The sequence below is a fragment of the Colletotrichum paranaense genome (assembly GCF_030867605.1).
Source record: "Colletotrichum paranaense strain IMI 384185 chromosome Unknown Scaffold_8.1, whole genome shotgun sequence".
Lineage (NCBI taxonomy): Eukaryota > Fungi > Ascomycota > Sordariomycetes > Glomerellales > Glomerellaceae > Colletotrichum > Colletotrichum paranaense.
This window is the reverse complement of record NW_026848966.1, coordinates 1276827-1294312: the sequence shown is the minus strand read 5'-3', so window position 1 is coordinate 1294312 and position 17486 is coordinate 1276827. Positions and strand designations below refer to the sequence as shown.

Below are 17486 nucleotides of genomic sequence, written 5' to 3'. Positions count from 1 at the left end.
GAATATAGATTTATAAGCATTTCGTAGTTACGGCGAAAGATACCTGGTGACGAAAGCCAGTAGCTTTGACTTGTTTGGCAGCGAAATCAATAGCGAAATCGCGCTTACTCTCAAGGAGAATCAGGATTCATTGACCCCACGTTAACACACCATCGCATGGACCTTTGGTTGTTTAAGTCCGGCGCAGCGCGAGGTCATCGGCCGTCACGGAGAACGAACGGACGATCGGGCACTTACAGGTCACTGCAGCGAACACCGATGCCAGACGCCGACTCAGATGCCGGGAGTCCACTTTGGATGCCGAGGATAGACACCGCGATCGACATAAGCAATCAATGAAACTTGAGAATGCAGCTAATAATTGGCAAATAGGCCTTGAAATCTCGATAACACAACACAGTAACTTACCCTCTCAAGTCATCTGAAAGACGGGAACAAGAACTGACCTCATGTCTCCACTTCGGCCTTGTGTTGATTGTTTGCACCGTACATGGTCAGTTCAAGGCTCAGCCTCTAAATATATCTGGGTATTGAGAGACTTTAAGTTCATTACCAGGCTTATTTCAAATACCTTGCAAAATTCGATAGAATAACATGTCATGAGATCGAGACCCAATCCCTAAGACGAAGACAAACTTGACATTTGTTCTTACGTAGACTTGAAGTTAGACCCGAAGTCGAAGAGTTGATGCGCCTTAAGAAAGAAAGACCCAGAAACTGCGCTGAAGCCGAAATTTGAGATCAAAAGAATTACTGATGGCGGTAGTAAAGCTGTCAAATCCATTCATCGGACTCCCCTAACCTTTATGGTGGGATGTTGAATAATACTCTTCAATCCCTCAACAGTGGGGCTAGAGTTGCTGGGAGGTGGGTCACAGGACATGACAAGATTCGTGGGATATGGTATCATCGACTTGTGCCCTTATCTTGTTGCAACACGTCCGCATTGCGACAAATCCGAGTTGCTGCTTCGCACCCTTGGAGAAACTTTGACAGAGTTCTAGAACGACGGAAACAGCAGTCATGCCGAAGACTATCAAACACCCAATCAGCTTTGTTGCTTTCCAACAGCGAGGTGAAAATTGCCCCGGAATTGGACACCTCGACACAGAATCGCAAAACATTCAACCCCTCAGCTTCAACTCCGGGAAAGCTGTTGAGAACTTGTATCAGGTTATTGTGGCGGGCGAACACACATACTTAGCTGCTGGTCCAGTCTTACACGTTCATGATGTGAAGCTTCTGCCTCCTATCTCAGGGAGAGATATCCTCGCAGTTGGCAAAAACTACATCGAGCATGCGAAGGAGTTCAACAGCTCGGGTTACGATAGCTCTGATAAGGTGGACTTGCCAAGCCATCCTGTGATTTTCACGAAGCGTGCCACTTCAATCATAGCGAATGGAGAGGAACTGCATATTCACAAGGGATTCACCGAGAGCGCTGATTATGAAGGTGAAATTGGCGTGATCATCAGTAAACCAGGGTACAAAATCCAAGAAGATGAGGCTTGGAATCACGTATGGGGGTATACCATCATCAACGACGTTACTGCCAGGGAACGGCAAAGAGACCACAAGCAGTTCTACATCGGCAAATCCGCAGATACTTTCTGCCCAATGGTATGTATTCTGACCACCTCTCAACTCTAAATACAGGCTGATGCCCTTTGGTCAGGGCCCCAGTGCTGTACGAAAGGAGGACTTACCGGACTGGGGGCGGTCTTTGCGTTTGCGGACTCATGTCAATGGAGAACTTCGACAAGATGCCACAGCCAAAGACCTAATCTTCTCCATCCCTCATCTTATCAGAACGCTGTCTGCGGGCCAGACGCTCCAGCCGGGTGATGTCATCGCTACGGGCACCGTAAGTCTCATCTATCGGACCTGTGATGTATTGGTTGAATGTTACTAACAACATATGGTTGAAGCCTGCTGGTGTTGGCATTGGCAAAGCCCCTCCGGTCTTCTTGAAACCCGGTGATGAACTCGCCGTCACTATCGCCGGCCTCGGTACTCTGAGAAACAGAGTCGCCGACCACTCGCAGATCAATCCCACTGAACAGAAGATTCTGGAGCGATCGATGGATCTGTTTCGCCTCGATAACAGCGAGAAGTCAAAGCAAGCCCAATTTGGCCTCAACAGGAGTATTGGTCGCTTCGGGGCAGGTTACCAGCGACTTGGTGTTGGAAAAGACCCCATCATTCTCGTCCATGGTCTTGGAGGCACCAAAGACTACTGGCTGCCGTTGATAACTTCTCTGGAACTCGGGGACTCCGCCTCGGTACACGTGTATGATTTCGCAGGGCATGGCCATACACCGACACACCCTCTGGAGACCATCACCGTCGATTCACTTACTCAAGATCTTTCGGGAGTCTTCAGTCTAGCTGAGGCGGACTCAGGCACATCCCCTGCAACTCTGATCGCCCACTCTCACGGGTGCTTGATCGCCATCAGTTACGCCCTCGCCCATCCTGGACATGTCCAAAGACTGATCTTGTTCGGGCCACCCCCCTTGCCTCTCCATTCCTCGATCAAGGATCAGTTGATCAATTTTGCGTCTCTCGCGAGAACTCAGGGCTTGTCCAAGATTATCGAGGATGTAGTCGCGACCCAAGTGTCAGGTCATACCAAGAAGACCAACCCCTTGGCAGTGGCTGCTGTACGACTCAGTCTCGCGGGTCAAGATCCAGAGGCCTACGCCAAGGCATGTTCGGCTTTTGCTTCGGCTGGTGTCCTTGGCCTCGAAGAGCTTGATGCGGAAACCCTGCTGATTACGGGACAAGATGATCCGGTATCTTCACCAGCGGTAGTTGAAGACTACGTGCAGAAAATCAATGGTTCTCGCAAGGTTGTGTTACCAAACGTGGGTCACTGGCATGTTTTCGAAGACTTTGCCGGTGCAGATCAGAGTCTGCGAGAGTTTTTGTAAGGACAGATAAGTTTACTACATTGAACTGAAACTACAACACGGATATGATTGGTAGCAAACCAGTGATAGTTCCTCAAATAGGATGTTTACCTCATTAATGTCAGCAATCAAAAGTCGGGCATAAGGACTTAAAATTACATGATGATGCCTACCTCGTTATTTGCATCGCGAGACGGTTGACATCTTCCCACATGGGGATATGGAGATGTTGCTTTTCAAACTTATGTTATTAGCGGGGACGCTTTCCCCGAAAGGGCGTTCTGCTGACATCAAAGTTCAACATCACCATGGGTTGTCTGACCTCATGTTCCGCAAACAAAAAAAAGCCCAACCTCTTCCATATTCAGCCTCAAGTAGTGAGACCTCGTAAACCGTCGACAGAATCTCTTCCTAAAGGGATGGACGACTTCTTCCCGCCTGCGCTCCGGCCCATGCAAGAAGTATAGCTTTATCAGCTTTATCGCCAGCATCTCAGCTGGTCGTCAGAACTTAATACAATGGTGTCAGCATTGGACATGGCCGGGGGACCCTGGTCCATGGCAATCACAACATGCGTCGCGGCGCTCGTCTACTTCTGTGTGAAGTTTTATGCTGCGCGTCAGACGATATGGCGAATGCAGCGAGCAGGATTGGTAGGAAAACCCAGCTTCGTCCAGATATCAGTTGTGTTAATAATCGCTGTAGCCAATGCCGTATTACTCTTCCCTAGGCGGGCACTTCCCACTCATAAAACAGATCATGGGAACTTTACCTTCAGACAGTATCATCCACAACATCATGTGGAAGATATCAGAAGACTATTCCAATGGCATCTTCTACTTGAGTCTTTGGCCTTTTAGCGGCACCATGATGGTTCTCGCAGACGCTGACGCGGCGTCGCAGCTCGATAGCCTGGCTCTCGGTAAAGGGCTCGACATAATTGACCCCATTGAGAAGGTCACTGGTGGAAAGAGCCTGTTGACCATGAAAGGAGATGAATGGAAGCACTGGCGACGCTTGTTCAATCCGGGTTTCAGTGCTGGGTACATGATGGGCTTGACGTCTGTCATCGCAGATGAAGTGGGCATTTTTCGCCAGAAACTTCTGGCCAAATGCACAACAGGACAGAGCGAAGTGTTCTTACTCGAGGATCTGACCCTGAAGATGACCTTCGATATAATCGGGTCTGTTGTGCTGTAAGTATCGTGACCTTTCATCCGAGGTTAGGTAGGAAACTCTATGCAGCATGCTTACTTATGCGGTGACAGAGATACTCGACTTGGTCATCAGACGCGGGATCACCCTTTAGCAGCTGCTCTTCGAAAGCAGATAGAATGGACTTCCTTCCGCGAGCCGCTGAACCCTTTAGAAAGATATTTCACAATCCGTCCGCTCGTTCTCTGGCTCAACGGGAAGAAGTTGGATCGGTATCTATCTGCGGAGGTCGATAAGAGACTTGCGGAGCGTTCTGCAAATCTGTCCAACTCAAACGACACAACGCGCTCGAAGTCGATAGCTTCGCTTTTCATCGATGATTATCTTAAGGAATTGGGAGAGGAAAATCTAGGCAAGAGAGAGAACCCGGACACCACGCAGCAGATCAAACATATCATCACACCCCAGGTACGACTTTTCCTGTTTGCAGGTCATGATACGACTAGCAGCACCCTGTTGTACTGCTATTATCTCTTCTCCCAGAACCCGGAGATCATATCTCGCACCATAGCCGAACATAACGAAGTCTTTGGAACAGACCCATCACAGGTTCAGGATAAAATTCATAAGGACCCTCAACTTCTTAACATGATACCCTACACCGTGGCGTTCATCAAAGAGGTTCTACGCATATTTGCCCCGGCCGGTGCTATGCGTCAAGGACGTTCCAACGTCCAGATAATCGACGCGGACGGCCGCGTACTCCCCACAGAAGGTTGCAACGTCTGGACTCTTGTGCAGGCTATACATCACAACCCCAAGTACTGGAAAGATCCTGATGCTTGCATTCCTGAGCGTTGGCTCGTTGGCCCGGAAGACCCATTATATCCCCATAAGGGCGCCTGGCGGCCATTTGAGTGGGGTCCACGGAACTGCATCGGGCAGACGTTGGCGATGCTCGAGTTGAGAATCGCGCTGGTCATGACTGTGAGAGAGTTTGTCATCAAGCCTGCGTACGAAGACTGGGATAAGCTTCATCCTAAATCCGGTATTCGTAGCGTCAAAGGTAATAGGGCGTATCAAGCAGTAAAGGGCGGGGGCGGGGCACATCCGGCAGATGGATTCCCTGTGAGGATTGGCCTACGGAGTTGTTGACTAATAAATAAAAGCACGAAAGTTTGAAGCCACGTTAATACTTCCTCAAGACTCGGTCGTATCTACACATAAGCATTGCTTAAAGTTTCGTCAGTGCCATCTCATGTGATAACGAGGCAGCTTTTCTCCCATTATTCGGGTCGAAGTTGTAGTTGTCTCAAGGATTAGGTGAGGTTTCCTGAGTCTCTGTCGGAACGAGGCACTTAAATGGTTTATAATATTGGCTGAAGAAGTGCTACGCGACTCCTGACATCGGCTTGTTATGTGAACTATCTCTATGTAAGTGACAGAAGGATAACTGCCAGAAGACTCTTCAAAGTGGGAATGCGCTTGTCCTCGGAGACTTTCAATTGCTTTTCGGATTTTTATCTAGAACGCTTAGTCCGAGGCAAAGATGCACGGTCGAAGTCTGAAAGACCCGCATCTCAGGGGAAACGTCAACCCTGCCTTGATCGCGGATATATCCCGCTTCACACGGGGGAAACCCACATCCTTCAGAGATGGAGGAGTCGAAAGATAGGTTGACAGCGGACCACAGACGGCCCTTGAACTATAACATATGGGGTGTCTCAGTGCCCGATGATGAAAAGCTCGGCCGCCAGAGTTGAGGACCACGCATTCCATGGCGATATCGCCGGTATGCCGCATTTCGCAGTCTACAGTCCTGCGTCCTTGAGGTGGGTTGTATCCGGATGCGCCAAATTGCGGGCTGGCTTTTGTCGAAACAAGTGGAACTGGTGATAAAACAGCCCATGGTGTCCTGTGCTGCTATCCCCGCTACATGAATCAGATAACGTCGATGTCACGAACCAATCTGTGGCGAACTCGGTGGCTACTATGGAGTTTATTGTAAGCGCCTGGTGGGCCTAGCTGCGTGGCATCAACCCGCCGGCTTGCAAGCCCAGGGAAGATTCATCTCCGGGGCCCGTGAGCTTCCCGCTTCAATGATACCCTTCTGGATTCTTGCGGTAAAACGACGGACTGCACAGCTCTAAAGTTCGGCTCAGCATTATGTCGCAGATCTCAGCTTGGGAGATGTCCTGATATATAAGAGCTTCATTTCCCTCCACTCGTTCGGTATCGGGAGCTTTATTCTGGTCATCAGCAGCATCGAATACCAAGTATATCTTTCCTAACACCTACAACAAAGTGTCGAGTTTCCTCCATATCATAACCATGGCGATCCAAGATGAGAAGCGCCAGGTCATCATCGTCGGCGGTGGCATCACGGGCCTGACGATGGCGTTGATGCTACAGGATCTCGGAGTCGACTATGTACTTCTCGAGGCTTACGGCACGGTAACTCCCAACGTCGGAGCTAGTATCGGCTTGTTCCCCAACGGCCTTCGAATCCTCGATCAACTCGGATGCTACGATGACATTCTCGCCAGAGGTCAGCCCGTTGAGGAGCATATTGTAAGAAACAGCATCACCGGCAAGCGCATCATGACCCGCAAGTCGAGGAGCCTCATCACTAAACGACACGGCTACCCGAACATCTTCATGGAGCGTTTCGAGCTTTTGAACGTGTTGTACGAGCACTTGAAGGATAAGAGCAGAATCTTTGTCAACCAAAAAGTCAAGAGAGTAGAGAGTCTCAAGGACAGCGCCTTGGTCTACACCAAAGACGGCTCCGTCTTTGAAGGGCAAATGGTGGTCGGCGCAGACGGCGTCCGCAGCACAATCAGACAGGAAATGTGGAGGAACGCGGACGACAACAACGACTCCAGCGCCATTCCGGCCCGCGACAGACAAAACATCCCCTGTGAGCACGCCTGCATCTTCGGCACCGCCAAGCCCACGGCCGGCGTGGGCCCCGGCCAGGTCGTCGGCGCCAGCGGCCACGGCACAGTGGCCGGCTGTATGGGCGGCCCCAGCGGCGAGGTCTTTGTCTTTTGGTTCTGGACGCTGCCCGAGGACCAACGCTCGTACCCGATCGACGAGATCCCGCGGTTCACGGAAGAAGACAAGAAGCGCGAGTTCGGCCGCAGCGTCGACACCCTTGTCGCCGACAACGGCTTGCGGTTCCGTGAGGTTTTGAAGAACCTCGAGTACAGCGGCGTCACGGCCCTCCCGCACTTTGTGATGCGACGGTGGCACTACGGACGTATCGTCATCCTCGGCGACGCGGCACACAAGTTCAATCCGCTCGTGGGGCAGGGTGGCAACAGCTGTATCGAGTCCTGCGCCTCGCTGGTTAACGCCCTCCAGGAACAGAACATTATCGGCAAGGGTGTCTCTGCTGCGGCAAGCTGGAAGTTGTCCAGTCTTGAAACTGCGTTTGTGACTGTTGAAGAGCAGCGCGTGGAGAGGTTGGCATTAATGGTCGAGCAGTGCCAAGAAGCCATGCGCATGTCTGCTTGGGATACCTGGAAGGGCCGCTTGGTGCAACAATACGTTGCGCCCCTCCTCCCGCTCGCCAGGTGGCTCAACTTCTACAGCGACCAAATTGTCGGCGGCCTGAGTTTGAAGGGTGTGAAGCCGCCTTCTTCGGGCCATGAGTGGCTCTACAGCGACGAGAAGACCGTGGAGGAGAAGGCCATGACTCTGAGCAGGGCGAGCGTCATCGCTACGATTCCTGTCGCTGCTGTGACTGCTTTCATGGTAGCGCGCATTCTACGCCAGGAAAATGGGGCTGGCGGGTCGGTGCTGCTCTCGCGGGCGATGGAAAAGATTTCTAGTTTCCGATGATGGAGTCATTGAAGACGCGGGGGGCTGAGGTTAGGGTGCTCCCTGGTGCTACATCCTCAAACAACTAGATAGCTTGTTTTTTTCTCTTTCATTACAGCATTGTTCATCACTCATACATTGTCTCCTTCGATCCTTTGTTATAGCATTAGACCATCAGCAACACATCAGCGTTGAATAGTAGGATACTTGCCTCAAGTTTGATCCCGGCCCAGATCAGTGCTTGCAACATCAACCTTCTTAGCAGTGGAAGGATAAAGTGATCATGAACCTAACTTTCGACAAAAGATACTCGTTGGCCTTGACCGTTTTGTCAGAGGCACATGATGTGAGAAAAGTTTTGGCGCCCTCGTTGCCCGATTTGACGCCGCCATAATCTACTCTCAGACCATAACGGTTCGAGGCGTTGAAATCGTATGCCACACCAAACTCACACCTCTCGACGTCAAATAAAAGTACCCAACGGGTCAACAAGGTGGGACAGTATATAAGCACTTTCTGGAGACACTCCAGACATGCTGCAAAGACCCATGGAGACTTCTTGGAGCAACACTGCGTCTCCCCCGGATGTCGCATCGTCGACCAAATTTTGCCGTCTATAAGACAATTCCATCTCAAACACACACTGAAGTAACAAAAGTACCCCGATCTCCAACAAATTGCACACATTGAAACCTAACAGACTGGTAAAAGATAGATAAGGGCATTGCCCTCCATCTTACCTAGCAGAGCAGAAACCGTGAAGCACGGAAGACAGTAACCACCACAATGCGCCTCACCCTAGCCTTCATCCTCGCCCTTACCCTTACAACCTGCGCCGCCGACTACATCGTAGTCCAAACCCGCTGCCGCTCCTGGGACCCAGCCTCCTGCGAACGCCAAGACAGCTTCTTTCACTTCAATGGCGGCCGGCAGTCCATCAACGCCAATCAGGGCTGCCGCAACGCGCACTCCCGAAGGCTCCTGATATCCATCTGCCTCGACTACGAGACGAAGCGCGGGCACTTCCTCTTCTCGCATCAGGACATCCGGTGCCTACGGCTCCTGCCTAAGATTGTTCACCAGCGGTGCGGGCATGGGTGGTTCCGGTGCTATAGCGGGATGTGGGACGAGACGCCGTGTTTGAAGAAGTCGGAGGAGGTGCCGATGGAGGACATCGAGACGTGATGGGAAGTTTCGTACTCGTTGGATTTGTTGCTAGGGGGCTTTGTGGTGTTTCTGGGAATTGGTATTGCGTCAGAATGAATAGGATGGTATATCAGTTTGGAAGGGGTGTTGGCTCAGGCCATGAGAAGACTTTGTGGGAGCTTCGCCAGGACGAGGATATTCAATCGGACATGATCAAGCCTCCAACAATAACCTACAAGTAGTTGAATACTAATTCGTGACTCATTTCGACCGGCCGTTGTGTATTACTTGCTGGCCCAAGCTGGATGATGCTCCGCTCTTTCATCTGAAGGTCTTCGAAGGTCGTCAATACTTCTTGGGATGGGGTGAGAGGTACTTAGGTCTGAAAAACTCCAGTCCATTCATAAAAGGTCGGGGAAAGGTGGCCGAGAGGTATGATGGGGGAGTCTTTGTACTAACTTGGAAGTCCTCGAGCCACTGTCAACCTGACCTTTTGTTCGATTCCCTATCGATGGCCTTTTTTACCTGTGTTTCTTCTCTTAAAATCGAAACGCAAGACATCTTCCTTACACGTCTAAGAATTAAAGATCGTCAACAAGTAGTCATCACACACACGTGAATGAACAAATGAAAGCAGGGACGAAATGCAGATATTATGTACCACTTGGGGACAGAGGCATAGAGTGAAACCAACGCGAATCCGCGATGTGGGTATAAGCGAGATATAGAAGACTTGGCCGCTATCTAAGGTGCGGCTGTGGCCGTGTATCGTAATGACCAAGGGAGGTTAGGAGTAGGCATCGTCGGTGGAAGATCATAACTTTGAGTCGCCCGATGAAGGCTTCTCCTCTTTCTCTACACTCCCGGAGGCTTCTTGTGCCGTCGTAGAAGCAGAAGCCGACTCAGCCTTCGAACCCGCCGCCAACTCCTTGTCCACACCAGCAGCAGGCGCGGACGTCTCCTCATACCGAGAAACCCCACTCAGCAACTCAGCGCTCTTGGGATCCTCGTGTTTCATCTCAGCCACAGGCGCAGAAGCGTCGAAAACGATGGCAACCTCGTCGAGAGGGGTGGCGGCCCCCTGCGCCGCAAGCTGAATCTTCTTCTTGGCCTCGATCCGGAAGTCCTTTGCGTCCTGCGGTGCGCCTTCAGATCCGTTGACGGTTCTCCCCTCGCGGCCGCGATCGTCCTTGATGTCCGTGCCGATCTCGCCCCCTTGCCCCTGGATTGCCTTGGACATTCTCTGGACGACGCCCTCGGGGATACTCTTCTGCGCGTCCTCGGTGTCGCTTCCGCCGTCTTGCCGTAAAGGAAAGCCGACTTCTTCCGTTTCCTTGGTATTCTCCGTGGCATCCCCTTCCTTTTCGTCGTCCTTGTCGTCGTCGAGCTTGAGCGCCGTGTCGACACCCTCGGTAACTCTCCGAATCTCCTCCTCCAAATCATCCTCGCCTTCGCCAGCGGCTGACGCAAGCTGCCTCTCGGCCTCCTTTTCGCCCACAATACCGCGCCAGAGCGCCTCCAGCTCGTCGCCCCAGCCAAGCAGGGCAGCAAGCTTACGAACCCCAGCATCGCACGTCCCCAACTCAACAACGTCATCCGCCCTGCGACCCATCTGTCCCACCCGTTCCCTGTTGAGCAGCAACCGCGGCACGCCAGATTTCGAAGCCTCGGCCAGACCAGCAAAGGGGTAGACCGAGAGACTCGTCCCCATGACCACAATCAAATCAGCCACGGCGGGCAGATGTGTATTATCGCGGAACGCCTCCGGCAGCGCCTCCCCAAAGAAGACGATATCCGGCTTCACGAGCCCGCCGCAGGAATCGCACTTGGGCACGTTTTCGTCCTGGACATGCTTCTCCATCCGGTCGGCGGGGAAGGGGTCCTTGCACTCGATGCAGCGCTGGGTGGCAAAGCTGCCGTGCGCCTCGATGATCTTGTCGTCCGGCACGCCGGCACGCCTCTCGAGGCAGTCAATGTTTTGTGTAAAGTTCATCTGCAGGAGACCCTTCTTCGCGAGCAGGGCGATGAAGGCGTGAGAGACGGTGGGGTGGAATTTGCCCGGGTAGAGCTCTTTGGCGAGGTAATAGAAGGGCTCGGGGTGCTTGCGGAAGTAGGAGATGTCGAAGACGGCTTCGGCGTAGGGGAGGTTCAAGCGGGCTAAGTTGGCGTAGAGGCCGGTGCCGGGTGATCTGAAGTCGGGGACTGGGTGGTGATTGTGTTAGAAACTTGCGCAAACTTGGTCTCAATCGTCAAGGGAGGGCGCATACTGCCAGCGGCTGTGGAGATTCCGGCGCCGGTCATGACGGCAATCTTTTTCGCATCGCCGGATTTGATGTAATCAGCAATGGCCTCCAGCGAGCGCGACTCGAGCGTCTTCGGCTGGACGCTGTCGTCCAGCATCGTCGACTCCTCGTTACCCATCTTCTTGCGCGGCCGGTTGGAGTTGGGCCGGCCCTTGGGATGCTTCTCGCGGCGTCGGCGGCCTATGATGGGCAGGTTGGCGGTGTTGGTGGGTAGGGGTGGCGGGGAGAAAAAGTCAGGTCGTGCGGTGCGAGTTGCCGTCTATCTTACTGTCGAAGAGAGAGAAGTATACCAAAAGCGCCTGAGGTATTTGTCGTGTACTATAAGAGGAGCTCTAGGTTTGTGTTTCGGTCAATGTGCGAGTGTAGCCTAGAGTGGATGGATGGTAGGTAATAGGCAGCTATCTGCCTCGCCGGCGACTCATAAAAAAGTCGTTGGTTCGTTTCGCCGTTACATCATGCGGCGACCCCACCCCCGCTATCCCTCAGCGTCGTGCTCGGGCGTTTGGAGCTCTTATCGTTATCAGATGAGCCCTACAGCGGTGCGGACATCGCGGGCCAAGACCGGGAATACGGGCATGTAGCTTGGAATGGTCAGTCAATGTCCATTGGGTGTAGATTCTCATCTACCTGATCATGACCTCGAGTCTTGCCATCTCCCTTCTTTACTCGCAGCAACTTTTTCATCTAGATGAATTTACCTGTTGTACTTTTTCAGACAGAGAAATTGAGGATGACGAGAAATTGAGGATAACTGTATTTGGTATAGGCATCTCTCTATTCTAATGGACATGTATTCCGTGCATCGACGTCTATCCCTCTAGACAACAACAAGGTAGGTATCTATCGAATCTTGTCTCTAGGCAAACGATAGGCAAACGCGATCGCAGTACCAGCAATAGCCATGACAGTCGCGGCCATGTACGGCAGACCGAGCCATATGCCTCCTGCCGAGTTGCCAGCTTTCAGCAAGCCCGAAATCACCGGAGCCGAAACCAGCAGGCTCACTTGTTCCACCCAGGTGATTGCCGTGTTTAGGGTACCTATCGTGTGCGGCTCGACTACGGCGTTGAGGATGGCTCGGCAAATATTTGTGTAGACGGTGCCCATGGAGAAAACGATGAGGGCTGATGTGAAAGATCAGCATATCTGGGTGATTGAGGACCGGAACCAGCCCGATACAGATGGCAAGATAAAGAAGGCAAACATACCAGTAATTAGAAACCAAGGCGCGAATGCAGTGGCGACCATGAAGCACCCGACAGCCAGGAGGATGCCGCTCATTCGGGTGAGCCAGAGATCCCGAACCAGAGGATGCACTCCCGTACGCTTGGTGATCAGCCAGCTCAGCGCGGGGAGAATGGCGAGCAGCATGACCATGTTTGTAACCGTCGAGACAGTTCCCAAGAGCGTTGCCTGCGTGTCGCAACGATTTGTCAGATGACGAACCCCGTGGTGTGTGCCTGAGACAGCGCGACATCGACTTACTTTTGCCCAAGACCAGCCCAGCAAGTTGTGCACGTATTGCGACATGATGTCTATCTTGACATACTTTACGATAACTGTGAGATTGAAGCCGAGGACGAGGGAAATTACGCTCTTGGACTTGATCAAAAAGGTGTAGACATGGCCCATGTCGTTCTTCACGGCGAAGATGATCTGCTGCTTGAGTGTGCGCTTGTCCCTCGCGTCTTCCTCGGACCGCGAGAGTGTCTGCTCGACCTCTTGATCAGCGGCGCGGCGGAGCTCCAGGGTTTCTGGGATGAAAGGCGGCAGGCATGTGCCGATGATTAAGAGGACCATGCCGACGCTGAGAGGCAGCCATGGGTTCTTGCTCAATAGATAGGCGCTGAGAGGCGCAACTACAAGCTCTCCCGCAAGCGCGATTGCGCCAATCTTGTAGTAAACCGCGGTCCTATCACACGTGAGCTTCTGAATGACTGATCTCGGCAATGGACAAATCTTACAGGCTGGAAATGGGGACGACGTCAGAGATCATGGTCCAGGTCATGGCTTGAATCATGCCTGCGCCTCCACCTATGAATTGGAAAGCTGCTCCAAACCACATGGTCCAAAGAGGGAGAATATTGGGCCACAGAACTGTCTAATGAGCAATTTTCGCCGGTAGAAGAGGTATGTTCATAACCTACGGGGCAGCAGCATCCAGGCAAGCTCCAGCGTAATACCTAGCATGGCTAAAGATAGGACTGGTCGGCGGCCATACTTGTCTGCAATAACTCCGTAGGGAATCGCAGTGAGCAATGCTGCGAATACAACAATTAGCCGGCGCTGACAGTTGGGGTTGGAGGGCGGGACATACACGGGACGCAGTCGAATGAGTTTTGCCAGCCTTTAATCATGGCTAGCTGGCCTTGTACATCCGGCCCTTTGCATACATCGTCATCCTCGGCCGAGATGATGTGGTCGGGGTAGCGTTGGCGACAGATAATTTCTTCCATGAGCTGATATGAAGGCGGGATCTGAAGATAGGCGCCAACTTCGACGATAAGAATAAAGGTCATTGCCAGACCAATGACCTTTAGCTGGTATCTACGGCTTGGGGCGACTGTGGGTGGCAAGTCGTGTGACAATAACGGCGTCTCTTCTTCAGGCCTGCTTTCGATGTCGCCATTGCGGTCGTCAACCGCTTTAGTGGGTGCCATCTTGATCTTGGAGCATATGTCGTCCGTGACGACTAAAGAGTGTTTAGAAAAGACGAGGAAGCCGACAAAAGAAAGAAAGTTGCATATTTTAAGGGAGTGTGAAGAAGTATAAGTCTGTGGTGAAGCCAGAGTCTCAAGCATCACCAGGCGCGGTGCCGAGGGAGGTGGATTGGTCAATCCTTCCCGGAGAGGAAGGTCGATGAATGAGATGCAAGCGTCGCGTGGCTAACCAGTCGGCGGCCTTAAAGTGTAATACGGAGGAATTGGACCCTGGTCGTGGACCGCTCAAGTTGGCCAGTCCCTGTGGGCACGCTGAACCAACGACAAATGCGAGTCAGACTGCCTGCTGGACGTCACAGAGACTCCCCTCCGATTTGATAGACATGACAAGGAAGGTTCTATGATAGCACGTTATCGTGTGCGGACCCAAACTTGCAGTGATGTTCCTCGCTGGCCTGTTATGTCTGGCGCAAGTACGTATCCGTACGGCGTTGACACTAGTGGTCGTTTGGGCTGGATCCGACCGGTTGGTAATCCAGGCGGCGCGTCCTCGCCTGCGTGCGGAGTACCGCAGCGCATGCAGTTAGTCGCGGTGGGAACGCAACGTCAAGGGCCTCGTGCGTCTTACACTCATCGGCGCAATAGAAACCCGAAGATGCAAGTTTGCTCGTTGGTTGGCCTTGACGTCGTGTGTGCCCTTCCAGAAGCGATAACGATTTCGTGTGTTTCCCCCGTTCTCTCCCTCTCGAATGCGTCTTTCGGAAAGCTTTCTCCGAGTACTCTTCGATGATCAGTGGATGGGAGGTTCGTCCAAACGTCCATGACCGTAAATCTCCCACTTCGATCCAGCGAGTACTTCATGGGCAGGGGTCCCTTGGACATCTCCAGGCTTGGGACGGTGCCCAAAAGCTTATTAGCGACTGACGTGGTGACGCGTCCAGGAACGTTGAAATAAAATGCTACCTTACGAGGCTAAGACAGCGTTCTCGGACCGAGGCCGCTCTTATTCAATCCGTATCGCAAGACAAAACGTCTCAAGGGCGGAAGAGGCGTCCCTAATGCCGTTGTTGCACGCTCCGGGATCCTTGCTGAGAGACTGAATGAGTGGTCGACATTCTGCCTGGGCGCATCGTTTGGAGAAGTCTCTATGCGACCATATGTCGCGAACAGGGTACTCAAGCCAAATTTGATGATTGTAGTCGAACATCTGTCGTTCAAGATTGATACCGGTTACTTCCCGCCTTCCTAAGGATACTCTGGTGGAAAGCGTTACCTACCTTACGCGTGCTACGCAGGCAAGAGCTGCGTGATGACTAAGTGAGGTGACCACCGCGGGGTGGCGAGCACCAGCCAGCCACGGCGGCAGTGACAGAAGCTACCCCGCCATCCCGCCGAAGCTCCGACGCCTCTCCTCCAACTCCAAGCCTAAGATACCTTACGTTAGCATCAACACGTCCACAATGTCTGCCAAAGTGACCGCCACCGGCCCTCTGGTAAGCCAACACAACTGACTCCAAGCAATCTACTATTCCGTATGCCCTATCTGACCCATAGAACCGCAGGGCGAGGGCGAGGCTCGCTGGATCAAGCTCATCAAGATCAACTACGACGACCAGAACGGCAACTCCCGCACCTGGGAATCCGCCGAGCGCCGCACCCGCCCAAAGAACGGCGAGATTGACGGCGTCGGCATCGTCGCCATCCTCGAGAAGCCCACCGGCCCCGAGATCATCCTCCAGAAGCAGTACCGCCCGCCGATTGACAAGATCTGCATCGAGGTTCCCGCGGGGCTCGTGGACGAGGGCGAGACGGCCGAGCAGGCTGCCGTGCGCGAGCTCAAGGAGGAGACGGGATACGTTGGCAAGGTGTCCGAGACCACGCCGATCATGTTTAATGGTATGTAACATCTCAAACAACTCAATTCTCTCCTTAGCTCAGGCGCAGCTGACGTCGATTTGCCTTCAAGACCCCGGATTCTGCAATACCAATCTCCGCATGATCCACGTCACCATCGATACCTCCCTCCCCGAGAACCAAAACCCAAAGGCCGAACTGGAAGAAGGAGAATTCATCGAGGTCTTCACCGTGCCGCTGTCCAACTTCTGGGCAGAGTGCATTCGTCTGGAGAAGGAAGGCTACGCCATCGATGCCCGCGTGGGGACTATTGCCGAAGGCATTGAATTAGCAAAGAAATTCAAGCTATAATGATGATGCATGCCCGAGACCTTGTATCCCCTTCATCGTGCCGCCACAACTCATAGCTTGCCCTCGCGCCGGAGTCCCTCCCAAAGAGCCACAGCCGCAAGACACTTTGCATCCCGCGCGCCCTCCCGCCACAGATCCTTCATCGGCACCAGCTTCAACGTAATCTTCTCTCCGTGATCCCGCAGCCCAGTCAGCTTGCCGCTCCACTCCTTCAATTGCTCGCGAGGGATCCTCTTCTCGTGGCTATACAGCGTCACGAACTCGTCACAGCCGCCGGCAGAGGGGTACATCGCCTCTGCTAAGCCCTCATCAGCTTCGTTCCCAGATGATCTGCCCGCGCCGGCCAGCTCGCTCAGGCACGTCAGTTTCGATTCGTGGATCTCCAAGCCCAGCTCCTCCTTAATTTCTTTTGCCGCCGCGCCTGCGAAGCTACCGCTGTCGTCGACCATGCCGGCGGGTAACTCAACAAATGACAGGCTACCGACCGGGACGCGGGGCTGCACCGTCAGTACGACATAGCGCTCATCGCTGTCGGGCGGGGCGTCATCGGGGATGAGCATCACCAGCATGCCGACGCTGGGTCCGCGAAGGAATATGCTGGCTGGGAGACCCTCTCCCGCCTCATTCTTGACATCAGCCCTCACCTTGAGGAAACCGACGCGGCCGGATCCAAAGATGTCAAAGGCCTGAACTGTGATGCCGCGTAGGCGGTAGGGGTCTTGGTGGAATGGGTGGTCTTTGCTCTTGGCTTGTAGGCTTAGGGAGTTGTTGAGGCCCTTGACCCAATCCTAGTTTGACAGTCAGCGCTGTTCCTCGTCCTTGAAGGGAGAACACTAGAAGTAGCTTCACACGTTAAATGGTCGGAAACCTAGTAGTTGGTCTTCCGACAGGCCATTAGGCAGCTCGACCTGGATACCGCTGTCTTTCAGTGTGACTGTCGACATGGTTCGGGTAATGATGGCTGAATGCGCAGTTGGAATGCTTGGTCGTATGAGAGTTGATCGGAAATCATTCAGTTTTGATCTCGGGTTGAGACCACTTTGTCGAAACAGAAGCGCGGCGACTCTCATCTCAATGAGATGGTCGTGGAGTGTTGACGAAGATGAATTGATTGACGTCAGATCGATGAAGGGGATTGGCGGGGCTTCCTCCGTCTTACCTTAGTGCCTGCCGGAAGAGCTTTGACCGGGGTTGTGGAGAGCTTATCCCTGCACAACCCGGAGGCTCGCTAGTTGTTGATCAACGAAAGCTAAGGTACCTAGTATGTTAAGCACACCTGA

The 17486-nt window shown here is 52.9% G+C and overlaps 7 protein-coding genes across 7 annotated transcripts; 5 read left to right on the top strand and 2 right to left on the bottom strand.

The window, feature by feature from the left end:
• Positions 1–1023: 1023 nt before the first annotated feature.
• CPAR01_10275 (uncharacterized protein) lies at positions 1024–2933 on the top strand (the record flags this gene model as incomplete). Its single annotated transcript, XM_060494536.1, has 3 exons — positions 1024–1620; positions 1676–1864; positions 1929–2933. 3 exons carry the CDS (start codon positions 1024–1026, stop codon positions 2931–2933), a joined length of 1791 nt encoding a protein of 596 aa, XP_060346718.1.
• Positions 2934–3430: 497 nt separating this feature from the next.
• Positions 3431–5222, top strand: CPAR01_10274 (AflN/verA/monooxygenase; the record flags this gene model as incomplete). The annotated part of the gene is made up of 4 exons (XM_060494535.1): positions 3431–3565; positions 3618–4108; positions 4332–4339; positions 4429–5222. 4 exons carry the CDS (start codon positions 3431–3433, stop codon positions 5220–5222), a joined length of 1428 nt encoding a protein of 475 aa, XP_060346717.1.
• Positions 5223–6398: 1176 nt separating this feature from the next.
• CPAR01_10273 (uncharacterized protein) lies at positions 6399–7913 on the top strand (the record flags this gene model as incomplete). Its single annotated transcript, XM_060494534.1, has 1 exon — positions 6399–7913. The coding sequence occupies one exon, from the start codon at positions 6399–6401 to the stop codon at positions 7911–7913; it is 1515 nt and encodes a 504-aa protein (XP_060346716.1).
• Positions 7914–8678: 765 nt separating this feature from the next.
• CPAR01_10272 (uncharacterized protein) lies at positions 8679–9077 on the top strand (the record flags this gene model as incomplete). The annotated part of the gene is made up of 1 exon (XM_060494533.1): positions 8679–9077. The coding sequence occupies one exon, from the start codon at positions 8679–8681 to the stop codon at positions 9075–9077; it is 399 nt and encodes a 132-aa protein (XP_060346715.1).
• Positions 9078–9852: 775 nt separating this feature from the next.
• Positions 9853–14001, bottom strand: CPAR01_10271 (the record flags this gene model as incomplete). Its single annotated transcript, XM_060494532.1, has 8 exons — positions 9853–11240; positions 11306–11521; positions 12232–12465; positions 12550–12754; positions 12827–13253; positions 13306–13438; positions 13489–13602; positions 13659–14001. 8 exons carry the CDS (start codon positions 13999–14001, stop codon positions 9853–9855), a joined length of 3060 nt encoding a protein of 1019 aa, XP_060346714.1.
• A 1460-nt stretch (positions 14002–15461) lies between these two features.
• On the top strand, positions 15462–16206 carry CPAR01_10270 (NUDIX domain-containing protein; the record flags this gene model as incomplete). The annotated part of the gene is made up of 3 exons (XM_060494531.1): positions 15462–15494; positions 15564–15897; positions 15935–16206. The coding sequence occupies 3 exons, from the start codon at positions 15462–15464 to the stop codon at positions 16204–16206; spliced, it is 639 nt and encodes a 212-aa protein (XP_060346713.1).
• A 50-nt stretch (positions 16207–16256) lies between these two features.
• CPAR01_10269 (NUDIX domain-containing protein) lies at positions 16257–17150 on the bottom strand (the record flags this gene model as incomplete). The annotated part of the gene is made up of 2 exons (XM_060494530.1): positions 16257–16994; positions 17058–17150. 2 exons carry the CDS (start codon positions 17148–17150, stop codon positions 16257–16259), a joined length of 831 nt encoding a protein of 276 aa, XP_060346712.1.
• Positions 17151–17486: the final 336 nt, after the last annotated feature.